This window comes from Triturus cristatus, chromosome 1_1, assembly GCF_964204655.1.
Source record: "Triturus cristatus chromosome 1_1, aTriCri1.1, whole genome shotgun sequence".
Taxonomy (NCBI): Eukaryota; Metazoa; Chordata; class Amphibia; order Caudata; family Salamandridae; genus Triturus; species Triturus cristatus.
Window position 1 is genome coordinate 1135495903 of NC_140579.1, and position 17603 is coordinate 1135513505.

Consider the following 17603-nt stretch of genomic DNA (forward strand, 5'->3'; position numbering starts at 1 on the left):
TTATTTTTAACTACGTGCCCTAAGGAGCAGTACTTTGGCATACATAAGCAGGGAAATGATTAAAAACAAAACCATCAGCATTGTTACAATACCATAGAAAATGAAGGGAGAAATCATATTACAAATGACAGTGGAATATAGCCACCCTCCCTTCGCTAGTAAGCTAGTTTTATGAAACTAATAGAAGGTCTCTAGGCTTGAATGGGGAACCCCATACTGTAAATATCAGCTTAGGTGAATCATATCGCAGGATCAGCTCTGCTCTGTGTCTGGAAAAGGTCTTCTCCAAAAGTGTCTAAATCATGCATGCAAATGCAATATTAAAGGCACCCGAGTTTCAGATATTTGCAGCTGTGTGCGTGTTATGGCTAGATCGTGGGCCGATCAACATGAATTCAAAAGCATACATTGTTATTTGACCTTGACGGCTTCTGCACACAAGTGTTCAGACTAAGGTCGCGGTGCACGTCTAGGGATGTGAACAACAGACCGTTCTCATGTGAAGAAAAAGCAAGCAATCAGTTTTTCTTATAATAACCGCTACCTGCAGTGTCGTGTGCAAAAGTGGCAAGATGGCGTTTTACATCTAAGACGCTTATGCTAACATAGCAATGTGTGTACATGGACCTCCGTCTCCACTACACCCTCCCTTGATCAGACCACAAACAAATAGGGAAGCAAAGTAGGAACGCAGACTTCAAGTTCGACAGAGACAGAACCAAGTTCATGTATTGCCCATCCATATAATTGGTAGTGAGAGTTCGGAAAACCCGTTAGAAAAAGGAAAAAATATATAACATCTCGCAAAGGCGCGACAGAGCCTAGTGTGGAGTAAAAAATGGGAAAAAAATTAAAATTTAGGGGCGGACTATTGGAAGATGGACAACTCCCAAGTCAATCCATCAACTTGTAAGCACAATAAGTAGCAACAGCCTCCAAGAGGAAGTCATTATAATCTTCTGTAAAAGATTCCGCCATCCAGTCTAGCAAAGTAAATGAACATACATGTTCTTCGATAACTGGAGCCTCTAGCACAATCAGAGGACAACTTGCGTGTTCTTCAAGATAACTTCTCACCAAGAAGTCATATGCTGCCGTATATCCCAATTCCATAGGACTCCATGTGCTGCTCCACAGGCCATAATCCCGATGCCTGAACAGTCCAACTCATGAGCCACTAAGGGAATCATTAGTCGATCATAATCCGAGGCAGGAGACGCAGAGTTCGACAGGCACAAATCCAGAGCCCATTCGAATGGACAATCTAGGCAATGGAAAACAGGTTGCACGCAAGTAAAGTAGGAGAACCGAAAGGACAATCCATAGGCTACGCTTAAAGTGGCCAGTGGTAAAGTTCCATAGTATTCTAGCATCCGGTTATGCAGTTGAAGCAGCCGGGGCAGGCTGTCGTGTGACACATATCGTGCAGCCATTGCACAGCAAGCAGACCAACAGGAGCACACCAGCCGTGAGGGCGAGAATCAACAGAAGCCCGCCGAAGACGCTGGAAAAATAGAATGAAAAAATGCCGGTATCACACCAAATATTGCTTGGAAGGAGGTCACGAGGCCGGAGCCCACAACTTTGAAAAAATGCGCTAAGCCAGTTGTTGACGAGGCATTGAATATAGTATGACTCAGAGCACCGAAATGAAGGGGGAGATCAGTATTTAAAAGCGCATGCACCTCGGTGCGGGTGTTTGCCACGTGAAGAACGAATGTTTCACGGGAAGAAGTCAGTGCGACTTCTTTTTGAGACAATAGAGCCCTTATTCTGCTCATCTTGTTGAACTCTGCTTTCATGGTTGGGATGGAAGGCCAGATCGATACATCCAGTCTCCCATGCGGGGGCGGGAAAAGGACATTTTTACAGCATACTACGCGTTATGAGACAGTTACAGTGTACGGAATTCCCACTAGCATCCCACAGCATGCCTCATTATTTAAAAGCAAATAGCTACTGTTTGCTAACAATGTAAAAGTGGGTGTAATTGCAGGCACAGGATTTCCCTTCAGAATGCAAGCTAAATTTGGTGCCTGAATGTTGCAGGCGCCATGCAATTGTATGTGCCTACAAACTACTGAGTGATCAGGTGTGGAAGTGCATTCTTCTCCTTTCAAATAAACCTCTTTACCCTCTCTCATGCACCTGTATGTAAATAGGAGGGACCAAACTTCATGCAGGAAAGCAGTACCCAATGGTTCATATCTGCCTAGGGCATAATGTTTCATACATGAACTGAACTTAAACAATGGAAACGGCAAGGTGATTAGACCGTGGATAAGCCACACAGCTGAGTTCGATTCAGCAACAGAGAAAGGTAAAGGTTCTAACTTCTCAATATGCAGTAATGAGTATGTCATGGACATGAATTGTTGTTTTGCAGTCAGATTAAAAGGTAGAAATAAAGATGATGTATTCATGTAGTCCCAGGGAACTTTCCCAGCTTTCAATGTTTGCAAAGTCCATGCAAACTGCATAATAGAACACAATTGATTTTGACCATGGTATAAAAGAGACATATCATCCTGTACAATATCCACAACAGATGAAACAATATTATCTAATGTATAAATTCTGGAAGAAAGGGTGTTAATTCTATTATCGATGCCAGCTAGCACTTTTTCCAAATTTGCTTGATCAATAGCTCTTAACCTGGAGGCAGCTTCAATTTGAGATAATTTCCAAACTTTGTTATAAATAGCATACACCCATCTTTTGGATCTGCCACCCACTGGACCCTTAACAAAATTATTCAAATCTACTTTGTCATTTAATTTTGATAAATGAAACTTAACAGCTGCCAAGGTGGAATGTTGCAGCCAGTTCTGACATAACTTTCCAACCGAATAGGTAGTAACAGAATGGGAAGATTCAAATTGCGGGTCCATTCTAACCTGTGTGTAGCCAGGGTAGAGACCCAGAAAACGATGTTGACAGGAATCTGAGCTCTTCTGCCATATCAACCATCCTTCATGACCTTGTTGGAAATGTTAAAGGATGTATTAGTGTTATGTGACTGCAACACATCAAGCGACAGATCTGTGTTATTATCCCATTTTGGATAAGCGCCCAGATCAGGAATAGAGGGGGAGTTCATCTTTTTAGAAGTAGCTAATCCAAAGCAGGTGGTTTGAAAAATGGTAGAATTCAAAAACAAAATGTGGTTTGGGATAAGGCAAGCACGATGCAGAGCTTCTGTACCTTGTACCTGCCACGCCTTAGAACCCCAAACAGATTTAAGATCAATGGTATCTTTCCACAGCTCATAGCCCCCTATAGCCAATTCATCCATGAAGGATTTGGAATACAATAATTTAGTGTGGGTCAGCCTAACTTTGGAAGCTGACTCAGCAGTCATTTTAAAATAAAAGGCCTCTGGTTCAGATACACTGAAACCAGTAAAAAAAGTAAATTTGTTCTCTAGAGTTTTGGAGCTGCTTTCAATGGGTGCTGGGCAATGTTCCCATTGCGCGTAATTGACAAAATTCCTAAATGTATTGGCTTTATGCAGGAAATTATTGCCATAGTGTTGGTAGCAAAACAACTCCCCATAATTATCTGTGTCTAAATACAAATCTTCAGCGTCAAAAGCAGCATAATATTTCAAATCTGAAAAAAGAGCCGCTACGGCTTGGACATCCTAATCGTCAGAACGGATGTTCTGTTTAACAACATCCCCCATAGAAACACGAAGTACATTGGGGACATTAATCACTTCCGTGGGAGCATGAATTTGAAATCTTAAAGCGTCCCATACAATCCCACCCAACACAGGCCAGACAGTAATATTCACAAAAGTCTGGTCCCTCTTCATGATGTGGGACGAGGAGTGGGGTGCCAAAGTTCCATCAATTAATCTAATTGTTGATCTCTCGGTGAGATAGTGTCCATTGACTAGGCGAAAAAATATGACCACAAACCCAATGGACATAAAGAAAAAAATAGTCATGAGTACCAGCCAAATGTAAATCCAAGAGGGAATCAAAAAATGTCTTTTAAACCAAGCAGCAAAAATAGAAATTTTCGATGGGGCATCGGAAGTCATAGAGTTAGTGTTAAATGAAAAACGTGACTGGTCAACTGCAGTTGATTGTAAACCAGGCGACACATCTGTGGAATAAGTATACTCAGTATCTTCAGGTGGACCACCAGCCGGTGGTGGCAATAAAGGATTAGTAACTGTATGCATCTCGAAGGCAATGTCAGGCCTGGTGGTAGTTGCCGGAGCCAAAACAGAATTTCTCAGCGTTGCTGGACAAGAGACCGCTGGAGTCATACTAAGAAGAATCGGCCACTCGCTGTAGTTTGACATTGTCAATGGAGATGTACCTGTTATCCTTGCGACCAGGAAGTGGAGGTAAAATGACTGTTCTCGTGCCCTGCACGCCAAGCACTGGTACTGGAACACGATAAGAGGGGCCAAACTCCTCCTTGTTCTCCACCTTCTCATGGACCAGGTCACCAACTCGAGGTAGCCAGCCAACTACCGGAATCTGGAGTGCAGCATCAGTCGTGGAGGGCAAGTGTTCCTTTGCAAGACTGTCTCTGGTCTCTTGTAGATTCTGTAATACAGCACAGTGATCATCTACGTCAAAGGGTGTGGCTGACGCCGCCATGTCTAGACCATCAAGGTCCGGAACAAACATTTTTATGCCAAAGAGCATTTCGTATGGGGTCCGCCCACCCAGAGACCTTCTAGGGAGATTATTAAGTGCACGTGGAACGCTATACAGATGGGCCAACCAGTTTCTGCCAGCATCTAAAAACCTAGCTGTGAGGGATTGCTTTAAGTCACGGTTCATTCGCTCCACAACACTATTGCCCTCAGGCCGGTATGCAGCCGAAAATTTGACTTGGACCCCCAAAGATCTCATGGCTTCTTTGTACGCCTTAGAGGCGAACGCAGGACCTTGATCAGAATGAAGGGTACCACATGCAAAAATTCCCACAAAGACACGCAAATCCCGGATGACAGTTCGAGCATCAGTACTCCGTTGTGGCCATACCCAAAGAAAACATGTGCACGAATCCACTGCAACTAAGATGTACTTATACGCAGTGTCAAGAGGAGAAAGGACCGCAGTGATCTAAATAAACACACCCAAGTGGTTTATTAGATATGTACAACTGTGTTTGTGGTGAGCGCGTAGCAGTCAAAGGCTCAATCTGCTGGCAGATGTCACAATTAAGAACATAAGCGCGAGTCTGTTTATACAACCCGCGCCACCAGTAACGTTGTTGTAAGAGTAACAGTCGCTGAAATGCCGGCATGTGCAGAAGCCATACCTTTGTGAGCCGCTGTTATCAAGGAAAGTCTGCAGTCCGCGTTGGGAATCAATCTTTCACCAACGTCGTTAATTCTCACATAGGGAACTTTATCAGGACTTAAATGATAAGAGTATTTAGAAGGGAACCCTCTAGGGCAATTACTTCCCGTCTCTGTTTCAGCAATAGCTGCCAAGATGTCATCATCAATCTTACTCCTGGATCTTGTAACTGCTGCTACTAGATATGTTGCCACTGCTGTGTTTGCTGCATCGTCAGCTAAGCTGTTTCCGACAGCGTGGACACCAAATCGCTGGTGCCCAAGAGTATGAATTACATTCACGAGAGGCAGAGTCTGTTTAAGTTTTGCTACTCAAACCCAAAGCATTTTATGCTTGATTGTGCTACCCTTGGAATCATGATATTCATTTTGAGACCAAAAGAATAAATTGTCGTTAAAAGACTGAACACAGTAAAAAGTCACTCACTATAAGAGTAGTAACTCGAGGATCAGCAAACTCCGGTGCAAGCACCAGAGCATGTAGCTCTGCCAACTGGGCGATACAATCACCCAATGACTGCGTGTGCACGACATCAGACTTGAATTCACCATTCACGAAAGTTCCAGCCACAATTGCGCAGGCCGCTGAATAAGCATGCTTAGATTCCATTGCTGGTTGCGCCGAACCGTCAGTGTAAATGACACAATGGTAATCCTCAAGCGGAGCAAGGACATAGGAGCCGGATTAACAAATTCATACTGTAAGTACTCCTGAATCTGCAATGAGGCATCAAAGATGTAGGTGACATCCGGCGATGTCAAGGAAGTGGCCCATTGTATCCAACATGGATGCAAAGCTTTAGAATTAGGTACACTGGCTTTCGTTACTGCCTCTAGGGCAGGATACAGTGTGACAACCAACATGCGTTTCCCTTGCGATAGCGCTCTCTCTTTCAAAATCGCCATCTGTACTGCAGTCAAAACTTTCTCGACAGTGGAAAAGCGCATTTCAGCCGATGTGTACAAGTGTGATTTGTAAGCAATGGGGACTGTCGCCTTCATTGAACGTTAAGTAAGTGAAACTCACTGCTCCAGGCACAATTCTTATTACCAAGTTAGTGTGGTTATCACGCGTCAGTAAGTATTTCGAAGCAAGACGATCAGCCTGCAAAGATTGCAAGATAGCTGAATGTTCTGGCAGCCAGCTCGATTTGGAAAAAGTAGGTTGTACCAAGGCATATAGCGGCTTGATACGCTGGGCATAATCGAGAATGTAAATACGCCCTAAATTTAAAAATCTCAGCAAAGATTGTAGCTTCTTCAGTGTTGTCGGAGCATGCAAACATGCGCACTTTTCCAGGAAGTGAGGGGCTAATCCTCTGCTTTCGTTGTTGAGTTCATAGCCCAAAAACAACACTGTATACTCTGCAATGTGTGACTTTACAAAGTTGAATTTGTAACTGAAGTCCGCAAACATGACAATGATGCGGTCAACGAGACACAGATGCAGCCATAATTCGTCATCTGTGAGATAAATATCATCAACATACGAGTACGCATCAGGGTCAATGCTCTCTAACAGAGAGACTACACGTGCGGCAAAGACGCCTGGACTGTTTTTATAGCCCATGGCTAATCTTTTAAACTGTTTATGTTTGCCGCCAGAACTAAAGGCTGTCCTCTGACTACTAATTGAGGACAGATTATGGCTATAAAAGCCATTGGAGATGTCAAGTGTGGTCTTGAACCTTTTGCTCACGAGACTATCAACTAGGGCAGAACTGTGGGTGTTCTGTACAGCACAGATACGACAATGAGAGTTCAAATGCCGGTAATCCAAAACTAGGCGGTACGACCCATCAGGTTTAGTTACAGTGAATAGAGGAGTATTCATCTGTGACACACATGTTTCAATAACACCTTGATATTCCAATTGTTCAAGGATGTCTGCGACGTGAGATCTAGCTTCGCGGCGCATGGGATATTAGGGTTGCGACTGAGGGATAGACTGTAATGGAATTTCACGGCTAGGTGACAACTTATCCCACCCAACCTGAGTACGGTACAACGCCGGAGCAAGTACCTGAGCCAGTACCTGAGCCCACTCTTCTGCAAAGTTCTGAGCCTGATCCTTTGGCACAATGTGCACGAAAGATGACCTCCTCCCCTCTAGGAGCGGCCAAAACGAAAGCTGGGGGCCAGTCTGCCTCTGCTAACAGAATGTCAAATGTAGAGGTCAGATTTTCCCCAAAAATCCCTTTTATGGTACGTTGTATGTCACCTTCTATTAAAAGGACATATGTCATATAGTCTGTCAGGGGGAGCCACTCTAGTATCAGCAGTTTCTACAGTGATAAATGTGTCAGTCGCTGTCGCCTTCAGAAATGGACGCAGTGCTTGCCGCACTACTGTAACTTCCGCTGCGCTGTCGAGCAGCGTTAGTGCCCATGTTAGGTTACGAAGCTGCGTTCTCACTGTCTGTGGCATACCTCGCTGTTAGTGAAGCAACTTTCTTCTTTTGAAATGGGGGTCGTTGTCGTGCAAAGTCGTCCTGCTTGCCTTTACCGTCAGTCTGGCGGGGCTGCTCACGTCCTTGTTGGGCACCCCGACCTTTGCCACGTTCTCCTCCACCGGACTGTGAGACCGATGTTTCCTGTGAAGAACGAGGAGTACGTTGTTCAGAAACCTGAAATCTATCAGGAGACCTAATCCTAGTGCGATCGCGCAAATCATATGTGCGCTCAGTAGTCGCCTTGACTGGCGACGCGGGACGAGACCCCTGTTTCTGTTGCTGCTTTCCCAGTTTCTTAGTTTTCCAATTTTGTTTCGGAAATGCTGGACGTTCGTTCTTAGAAGACGTCCCTGACTTAGTTTGCGGTTGTGTAGTTGTCGTCTGAACAGAAGGCTTAACCCCTAAACGTTTGTGGCCAATAATCCTATGCGTCTCCGCAATAATCTTTGGTAACTCCCGGGGTTTATCGACGTCATCGAGGCGCAGTGCATTCTACACCTGAAAGTTAACTGCATCTCCCTTGACGTTACCAAGGATGAGCGTGGCAACTACGTCGAACACGCCGACAAGCCTCATTCCTAACTCGACCGCTGCCTGTGGACCGTGTTGATCCTGAACACGTTTGATCACGGAGGGCAGTACAGCCATAGACAGTGTGCCGAAGCACTTCGAGTAGACTGCTGCAAAGACTTTACCCCAGTTATCACAATCGGCTACCTCTGGGACTAAGTCCTTCTGCAAACTAATGGTGAGAATCCTGCGTTTTTCCACAGGAGTAGAATTCGGAAAACTGCTTCCAGCTGGTCAAATTTCTAAGCAAGCCAATAAGGCATATCGTCCTTACTTTGGGGGCGCTTGCCCATTACCGAATTAACCATGACGGGACTAATAGTAATCCTGGCCGGGCCAGCTGGTTGGCCCGCAACTACAGGTGCCCCTACTTGGACATTGTGTGAAACGTATTGCACTAAAGCCCGATGTACCGTAATCAGGGCGGTATGGAGTTGACGTAACTCATCCATCGTGGTCTGCAAATAACGTGGATGTGGTGTAAACCTGGCCAATACTGGCCAAGTGGCCCCGGGAATAGACAAGGGACCCAAACCAACCGGTGTAACTGTGTGGGGGAGGGCGCCATTGAACCAAATACGATGCTGCCAAGCGGAAATTGGAATTTCCTGCGTACTATATGGCGTGTAATTTGCCGGAACTGCCATAGGAGTGTATGAGTGAAACGTACCATCGTCCGCATTCACCGCTGGCAAAGTAACCCAAGAGTAAAACAGCTCATAGGGATGTGATGCATCGGCACTCACTACAAAGATAATAGACATCCCATCGTCCGGCACCCCAAACTGCGTCAAATGACGCCGGAGAGGTGCGCGACTGTGCGCTGCAATAGCGACTTCAGCCATAAGGACACAGAGAAGAAAAACAATCTATATGAACAGTAGCACAAAAAGGGAATAAAATGAAAACCTTTTTAATTGTCAAGCTTGATAGAGCCTATGTATGAACTATTTAGGTAGGTTAAAACAGTCACTCCCGCTATCCGGAAACAAGAGTGAGGGTATTGTGGACTAATATAAGCACTACTAAGGCATCTCAATCATAATACCAAACGTTAGGTGCGCCATGTTGCAGGGATTCTGCTCATGCACAGAACTATGCGCAGGAAACCAGGACCTCAGTGAATTGCGGTGTACCAAAAACTCACCTCTGTACCCAGAACCCCTATCCGACTAGCATCAGTGTCTCATTCGTTCTCCGTATCATCTCGAAGCTACCAATGATTAGACAACCCAGAACAAGCGACTTAGAGTACTCTCAGGAATGGTGGAAGTCAGAAACATTTTTTCGTTATTATTGTCATATCAGTCCACAACAAGAGTAATCAGACACGGTAAAGTTTAAAATATTTATTTTTAACTACGTGCCCTAAGGAGCAGTACTTTGGCATACATAAGCAGGCAAATGATTAAAAACAAAACCGTCAGCATTGTTACAATACCATAGAAAATGAAGGGAGAAATCATATTACAAATGACAATGGAATATAGCCACCCTCCCTTCGCTAGTAAGCTAGTTTTATGAAACTAATAGAAGGTCTCTAGGCTTGAATGGGGAACCCCATACCGTAAATATCAGCTTAGGTGAATCACATCACAGGATCAGCTCTGCTCTGTGTCTGGAAAAGGTCTTCTCCAAAAGTGTCTGAATCATGCATGCAAATGCAATATTAAAGGCACCCGAGTTTCAGATATTTGCAGCTGTGTGCGTGTTATGGCTAGAGTGTGGGCCGATCAACATGAATTCAAAAGCATACATTGTTATTTGACCTTGACGGCTTCTGCACACAGTGTTCAGACTAAGGTCGCGGTGCACGTCTAGGGATGTGAACAACAGACCGTTCTCATGTGAAGAAAAAGCAAGCAAGCAGTTTTTCTTATAATAACAGCTACCTGCAGTGTCGTGTGCAAAAGTGGCAAGATGGCATTTTACATCTAAGACGCTTATGCTAACATAGCAATGTGTGTACATGGAACTCCGTCTCCACTACAAGTCCTCATAATATGGGTGATATTAGTAATAGCTATTCCCTACCTGATGGTTACTGACAAACAAAATAGTACTAACACACATACTGAAGTTGCAAATATTAAAGGAAATAGAGTAGACTTAGAAACACCAGATGAGCTAGATTTACATCACACTGTAGAGAAGATTGAAACTAATTTAAATGTATTTGCAAATCTCTTTGTACATTATGTAGAAACTATGGAAGTTAGTGATTGCTATGTTTGCATGAAATTGCCAAGTTCAGTAGCTGAAGGAGTAACATATCATCATTTACCCTTGACATATCGTATTTCATGTAGAGTACTGGCTAGTTTATTCTATAGAACTGGAAAGCTACAGTATTATTATTCAAATGTAGATGTAATATTTTCAGAAGTTCCTATGCGAAAAAGCATGAACCCTGTCCTTAGCACTAGAGACTCACAATTCATGGGTGAAAATTTCCTAACAATGAAGACAATAGATATAGCTGATGCACATAATCGCAACTTAACCTGTAAATTGCACGAAGAAGAAAATATATTTTTGAATCTAGTAGAAAATAGGAGACAGGATTTCAAAAGAAGAGCCTCTGAACTGAAACCACAGATACCTAAATGGGCTGAAAGGGAAGACCTTTTAGTAACTGGCAAGACTCATGCTGCTATGTCTCTGGACTTTGAAAAGAAAGGGAAAATCTGTCACCACATACTTAAAACAGAATATAACAATTAATTTATTGGTTCCAGTGAATGTTAACATAATTTCTTAGTAATTGGGTTTAGGGACTAGGAGGAACTGATCCAGTATTTCCTGCAATTTATTATATTTGTGGAAACAAAGCCTATTTTAGGTTGCCTGATCACTGTATGGGAGTTGCTATTTCGGAATAGTATTCCCTAAAGTCTATCATGTCAAAAGAATCACTGGAAGCAATAAAGAAAGTAATGGACTAACAAGAGTTAAGAGAGCTAGTTTTTCAGAAATAGTAGGCGATATATTTGGTGCATTGATACCTTCAGTGGGGGTTCTGTTGAATTCTCAGAAAATTTTTCAGTTGTCAACAGTAGTTGATCGGTTATCTACTGACACTGCTGGAGGATTTCTGCTGATCAATACTGAATTAGTTGCGGTCAGATCTATGGTTTTGCAAAATCGACTTGCCCTTGATATCGTATTGGCAAAAGAGGGTGGAGTCTGTAAAATGCTGAAAGTGCAACATTGTTGCACGTATATATATATCTGATAAGAGTGCAGAAATTGGAGGATATATTAAAAATATTACACATTTCGAAGAAGAACTGAAACCACTGGAGGTTGACAGTGTATGGAAGAAATTAACAAATAGTTTTTCCACCATTAGTAGTTGGTTTTCTAATATAGGTAAAGGTATCTTAGGTCAAATACTGTTGCCAATAATGGGCATAACTTTGCTAGTTCTAATGATAATGTGTTGTCGCAAATGCAGTAGGAAAAGAAGGAAGTACGAAGGGAATGAAAGAGGTAGGAAAAGAAAGTTAGAAGAAATACGACTTGAAGAAGAGAAGGGAAATATCTACAAAATAATGAAAGGATCACAATTTAAATAAGATAAGGGAAAGAATAAGAGATTTGAAGACATCGAAATGGTGGAATGCTAAAGTTGGCATCTGATTTAAATAGAATTTAGTGATGGCCTAAAATGCTATCAGAGAGGGGATTGATGGAGCAAGGTTTCACATCTAAAGAAACTTGTTTGTATGCAATCCTCTCGAATAATATATAATACTGTAACCAACATATCCGTGTGTACCAAAAATTGCACCACATTTTACATAATCCTTTCTAGGGGACGCTTTTCTATGTGCTGTCTGAATAAGTAACCCTAGTGTCCTAAAAATGGCAGCTAAAACGCGGGAACTCTTCTGCGCATGCGTCTACTACATCACGTGGTGTGACGTTCTTCTGTCGCTTTGGGGGAAATCTTTGCAGCTGCGCAGTAGCTTCTAAAATGGCCGCTTTATTTAAATCATTAATGCACATGCCGAGCTGAAACTAACCTATGCACGTACTACTAAGCTATTAATGCAAAAGATTTATTAAGTAAATGGGGTTAGAGTAGAAGTAAGTGGTATACAGTGAATTCATTTATTTTTGTATTCTAACGTGTTCTTTTCTGACTTTATTAATAGTTCGTATTTGGGCCTTGGAGGGTGACCACGTCTCTGTTCCCTTGTGATTTCTACACATGCGCAAAACGACTGCTTGCCCTGGAGCAAGTGATGCAACTTGACTGACTGCCAAACCCTAAGCCGACATGGACATGAGAACCCAAACTTCTGACCCTACTAGAGGAAGAAAGGGGCAACAACGTATAAAGACTTTCCGATCAACATATGAAATGCTTGTGGGAATAAAGCTTGTGGATATTAAAATTAAGGGGAGGAGAATTAGACAATAGCCTAAAGAAAAATATTGCACTTGGTATGGTGTCCTCACCCCACTGCTTAGCCCAATCAAATTTGCGGGTGAACATGGAATTGAAACATTTGGGGGTGGATCATACATTTGAATTTGGTATAAGAGAGGTAAGATAGTTAAACACACTTGATGCTGATGCTATGCTGAGATGCTGCCAGATTATACTGCAATTTGACTGAAGAATCCTACACTAGGGAAAATTCGCGGAACAACCGAGGAGGCACATCTAGGGAAGGGTCCGGACGTGCCCGAGCCGGAGAGAGTAGCACCAGAGGGGGGTGTAACGCTGGCGTTGCACTAGAAGAGGTCACCTTTCCCTGTCCCGAACCTGCCCTGAATCCTTGACTCTTTGATGTCGGAGTCCTCACACCATTCTAGGTAAATATATCTTTGGGGTAAATGCTCCGTACTTGTTCTCTATTCATTCTCTCCTCAGGTGCTGTCATTGCAAGAATTTATTAATGCAAAATTGATTTATGAGCTAACTGTACTATTTTTCCTGATGGAGAATTCTGGTCTATTCAAGTGTATTTGATTCGACTCACAAATTATTAATTCAGATAAACTTTTAAAACTCCTTCTGAGTCTGGGGTTCTTAAGACTAAAAACGCATTGTTGAATTTCTCTTCCTATTCTAATCTACTACTAGATCCATCAACAGTGCATTTTACTCAGGAGACAGGATACTGGTGTAAAGGTTTCCAAGGGTAAACAAATTGATGTCCAGTGGATATTTGCCAGCTCATTTGCGTGTATGAATGTATATGGGCCCAATTGAGTGTTGTGTGTGTGAATGTGTCGAGCTGGTAAACTCCGCTGCATCACTAATGGGTACTCAATATTATATGACATGGATATTCTATAGAGCTTACACACAAATCACTGATGGTGAAACCAAAAAAGAGAACTGGGAAAAGGGAAGAGTTAATTGCTTGCTGCAAGAAGTAAAAGATGTGCAAGAAAAACAAGTAATAGAGAAGGTACCAAGAAACTAATACAACCAGTGTGTGAACTTTGTACACTTCCTGATTCCGAAACAAGAGCTGATACTGAAACCCGATTCTGAAACCTATTTGGATTCTTGAACAAGTTCATCTAGACACATAAGTTCAAGATGACCACACTGAAAGATATCATCCCACTCTTAAAGGAAGGGGAATGTATTGGAACCATAGACCTCAAGGGTGCCTATCTGCACGTCACGATGCACTGTATGTCCTGATACACAGAAGACACAAACAGTATCTTTGGTTTGTGGTAGACAGTGTATATTTCTAATTCAAAGTGTACTAAGGGTGTTTACGAAATATATTGATGTGGTAGAAATGCACTTGTGAAGGTAGTAGATACTGTGTACCCCCTACTTGGACAATTGGCGTGTAAATGCGAAATAGCTGGCCCATGTCAAAAAAGTATACAGATAGTAATGCAAATTCTATATAGGGCGGGATTCTCCCTAAAGTTAGAGAAATCCTCCCCAGTCCCTAAGAGAGAGAGAAGGTTTTCTTAGAAGCAACACTAAACTTGAGGAAAGCCAAAATGTTCCCATTACATACGAGAATTAACTCACCTCTCGAAGATGGGACAGCCTTTGACAGTGAGGATGGTGTTGAGACTGATGGATCGGATGGCCTCGTGCATACTTCTAAACCCATATGCCAGACTCCACATGAGGCTAACTAAAGACAAGATCTATTACCGGAGGTCACAAGCAATTGGGAGCTGGGGGGAGCTAGTGGTTGTCACAGAGAAGGCTCAAAGGGAAATACAATGGTGGAAGATAGGGACTATTGCAGTAGGCAAGCCTTTCAAAAAACGGGATCCCCCTATAACTGTTGGGATGCGGAACACACATGGGAAAAATGAGCATCAGGGGTCAATGGAATTCTCTGGAAGCAGTGAAGCACGTGAATGTACTAGAGCAAAAACCTATTTTTCCGACACTGAAGGCTTTCCACGTACATGTCAAGGTGAAGTTCAGACGAACAGCACAACAACGATATTCAATCTAAACACACAGGGAAGGACTAGATCATACGTGCTGTCCAAACTAGTACAGGGAATATAGAAATAGGCAATACAAAGAGATATAACTCTAATAGTGATGCACCGGCCAGGTATGCAAAACGCAGAAGTGGAAAGACTAAGCAGACAAGCTGGTGCCTCACATGAGTGGTAGCTAATTCAAGAAATCATGGAAAGAGGCTTTCAGTAATGGGAGAGACTAGAAAAGACCTGTTTACAACATATACAAATTCAGAATGCCAAAACTTTACATACAGGTATCTTTACCATCTATCTCAAAAGAATGCTATATCAATAGACTGGTCGGGGAAATTCGCATATGCTTTTCCCCCAATCTCACTGCTACCAATAGTTTTAAGCAGATGCAGACAAACAACCACAACACTTATAATGATGACCCCGCAGTGGGCAGACAAAGACCTGGTGACATGGCATAAAGCAGAACAATATAACTACCTGCCTTACAGAACCTACTAACAACACAGGGAATAAGCACGTCCGCTAGAAACATCCAGCATTAGCATAGCAGCATGGCTCCTTAGGACAAAGAATTTGGACCTTGAGATTTCCCCAAAAATGCATGGAAGTCCTCAGATATCCTTGGAGGCCTACAGCATACCACCAAGTGGGTCAGATCCTACCACTGGTGCAGGAAGGCAGGGCTAATAGAGACGCTGTTATCAAGTACCTACCTCCTTTTGGATGTGAAACAGTCATACAATGCATTAAAGGCACCCGTCTGGTATAGTGGCATACACACGGGACACTATAGGAAAGAGTTTCTTAATACACCAGTTAGTAAAAGATTCTTATAACTATAAAGAGATACCACCAAAGTGAACACACACACCAGTGTGGAAACTGAACCAGCTGCTACCACGGCAAATGAGACCTCCTTTCGAGCCCAGGTACAAAGCAGCACTCAAATGCTTAACACTCAAAACAGCATTCTAGATTTCCATCACTTCGCTACGTAGGGTGAGTAAGTTACCGGCTCTCACAATACAAGAACCTTGCCTTCAAATACAAATGGGCAGGGTGGTCTTGAAAACAAACCTACAGTTTCTCCCAAAGGTAAGTTCACATTTCCATGTTAACCAAGCATAAGCCCCTTATCCAAAAGCCGCTGACGCAAGCGGAAACAGCTCTACACACACAGGACATCAGATTAAGGACAGTTCTTTATCACCTACAAGTAGCAAGACAATACAGGAAAGAAAGTCCATTCTTTCTTTCCTTCGCATCCACAAACTGAGGGATAGGAAAGAGACCATTCCAGACCCAGTAACTAGATGGCTAAATAATGCACAGCAAGTAAGTCGGGAACATTCTCAAGACGACTCATTTGGGTAAGTAACCATTTAATTCTAGGTGTGCGTATTTCTGTTTACAGACATAAGCTACACTGTGCGGACTTTGAGATCTATGTTGCATTTTTAAAGTGCTAGATTTACCATTTCTAACTAACATTTAAAAATTTCGGATCTTATATTTACCAGTAAACTGAGTTCGATTTACAGAGTTTCTGATCTTTCTTTGGAGGCATAATGTAATCTCTTCTCAGTATTTGCCAGTTTTGTTTACAGGCTTTTAGAGGTCTTCAATATTTACCGATATTGGACTTTGTCTACAGGCCACTGCCTCAATAGGTCTGGTAATAGTTTTGCTTGTAGCCTGTGATGTTCTGAGGACACCCCTGACAGAGTAGAAGAGACCTTACATGCTATGTAGGTAAATCCCACTACCCTTTGACCATCAGTGAAACTTTTGTATCTTGTCTACTCAGGATGTCCTTGAGGAATTCCGGCTCTCCACATCATAACGAAGACAACACTGGCAACATGGTGACCTGCACCATTAAGGAAGAGGACAAGATGGAGGACTTCTGCGATTCACCAACTGCCTCAACTGATGCCCAAGCCAGTAGCTCACTTAGGGTTACTCTGCCTCTAAGGGAGGCCGCCGACTCCTCCTCACAGGTGCGGTTGGCATTGCTGGAGCCGCGCCTTACATCATGACCACATGCTAACCTAGTCTCTTAACAGTGTTTCATGCTTGCTTCAAATTTTTCGTCATTGTGAAATGATTGGATGGTCTGGCTTGAGTTGTTAAGGGTTATGAGCTGGCAAGTGCCCTAGCACCCTACATCGATGTGACTCCTGGTTACCCATGATTACACCTCTTTCAATAAATCTTAATCCATATCCTCTGCATGGACCCCAATTCCGCCACAGGAAGCTATTGACTGATCAACCAATGCCGCTTAATTCTAACCTGTAGTCTTCACTCTATGCTTTCTGCTGCATAACTGTTTGGGACACACATTTCTGCCTCTACACCTCAATCCTGACCTTCAGCCCCCCGCTATTCTAGTTTTGGTAACTTAGCACAGCTCTGCCAATGTACTTCATGCCTCACCCATCTCTGCCAGCTCAACTCAGTTGTGGCCTGCAGTCCCACATGATGCTAGTGCTATGAACCATACACAGAGCTCTCGTCATCTGCAGCTTCCCCCCCCCATATTACAGTGTGCGAGCCACTTGAAGCTCTCTGCAGTGTACCTCAATTCTGAACAGCCCTCACCCTGTTACTCAGGTACTGGAACCCAAACACAACTCTGCCAGTACCCCTCCAGTCCTTCTGTTTGGTTACAGGCCCAGTTAATCCCACGTAGTTTTCCCTTGTTCCTGGTTGCAGGCTGTGACCTTGATCATGCTGGTATGCATTCCCCTAACTGACAGGGTCAGTCGTTCTCTATTGCTTGGTTCCCTATCTAAA

General features: G+C 43.1%; 1 protein-coding gene across 11 annotated transcripts in view; it reads left to right on the forward strand.

Moving 5' to 3' along the window:
- LOC146871733 (transcription factor SOX-13-like) overlaps positions 1–17603 on the forward strand; it is a 671695-nt gene that overhangs the window by 520433 nt on the left and 133659 nt on the right. For 10 of the 11 annotated variants that reach the window (XM_085651236.1, XM_085651240.1, XM_085651233.1 and 7 more), the window contains one exon: positions 16612–16804. The exons of the other annotated variant lie outside the window; for it this stretch is intronic. In XM_085651236.1, the coding sequence (XP_085507362.1) occupies positions 16612–16804 (193 nt within the window). The remainder of the gene's footprint in view (positions 1–16611; positions 16805–17603) is intronic. 11 annotated transcript variants of the gene reach the window in all.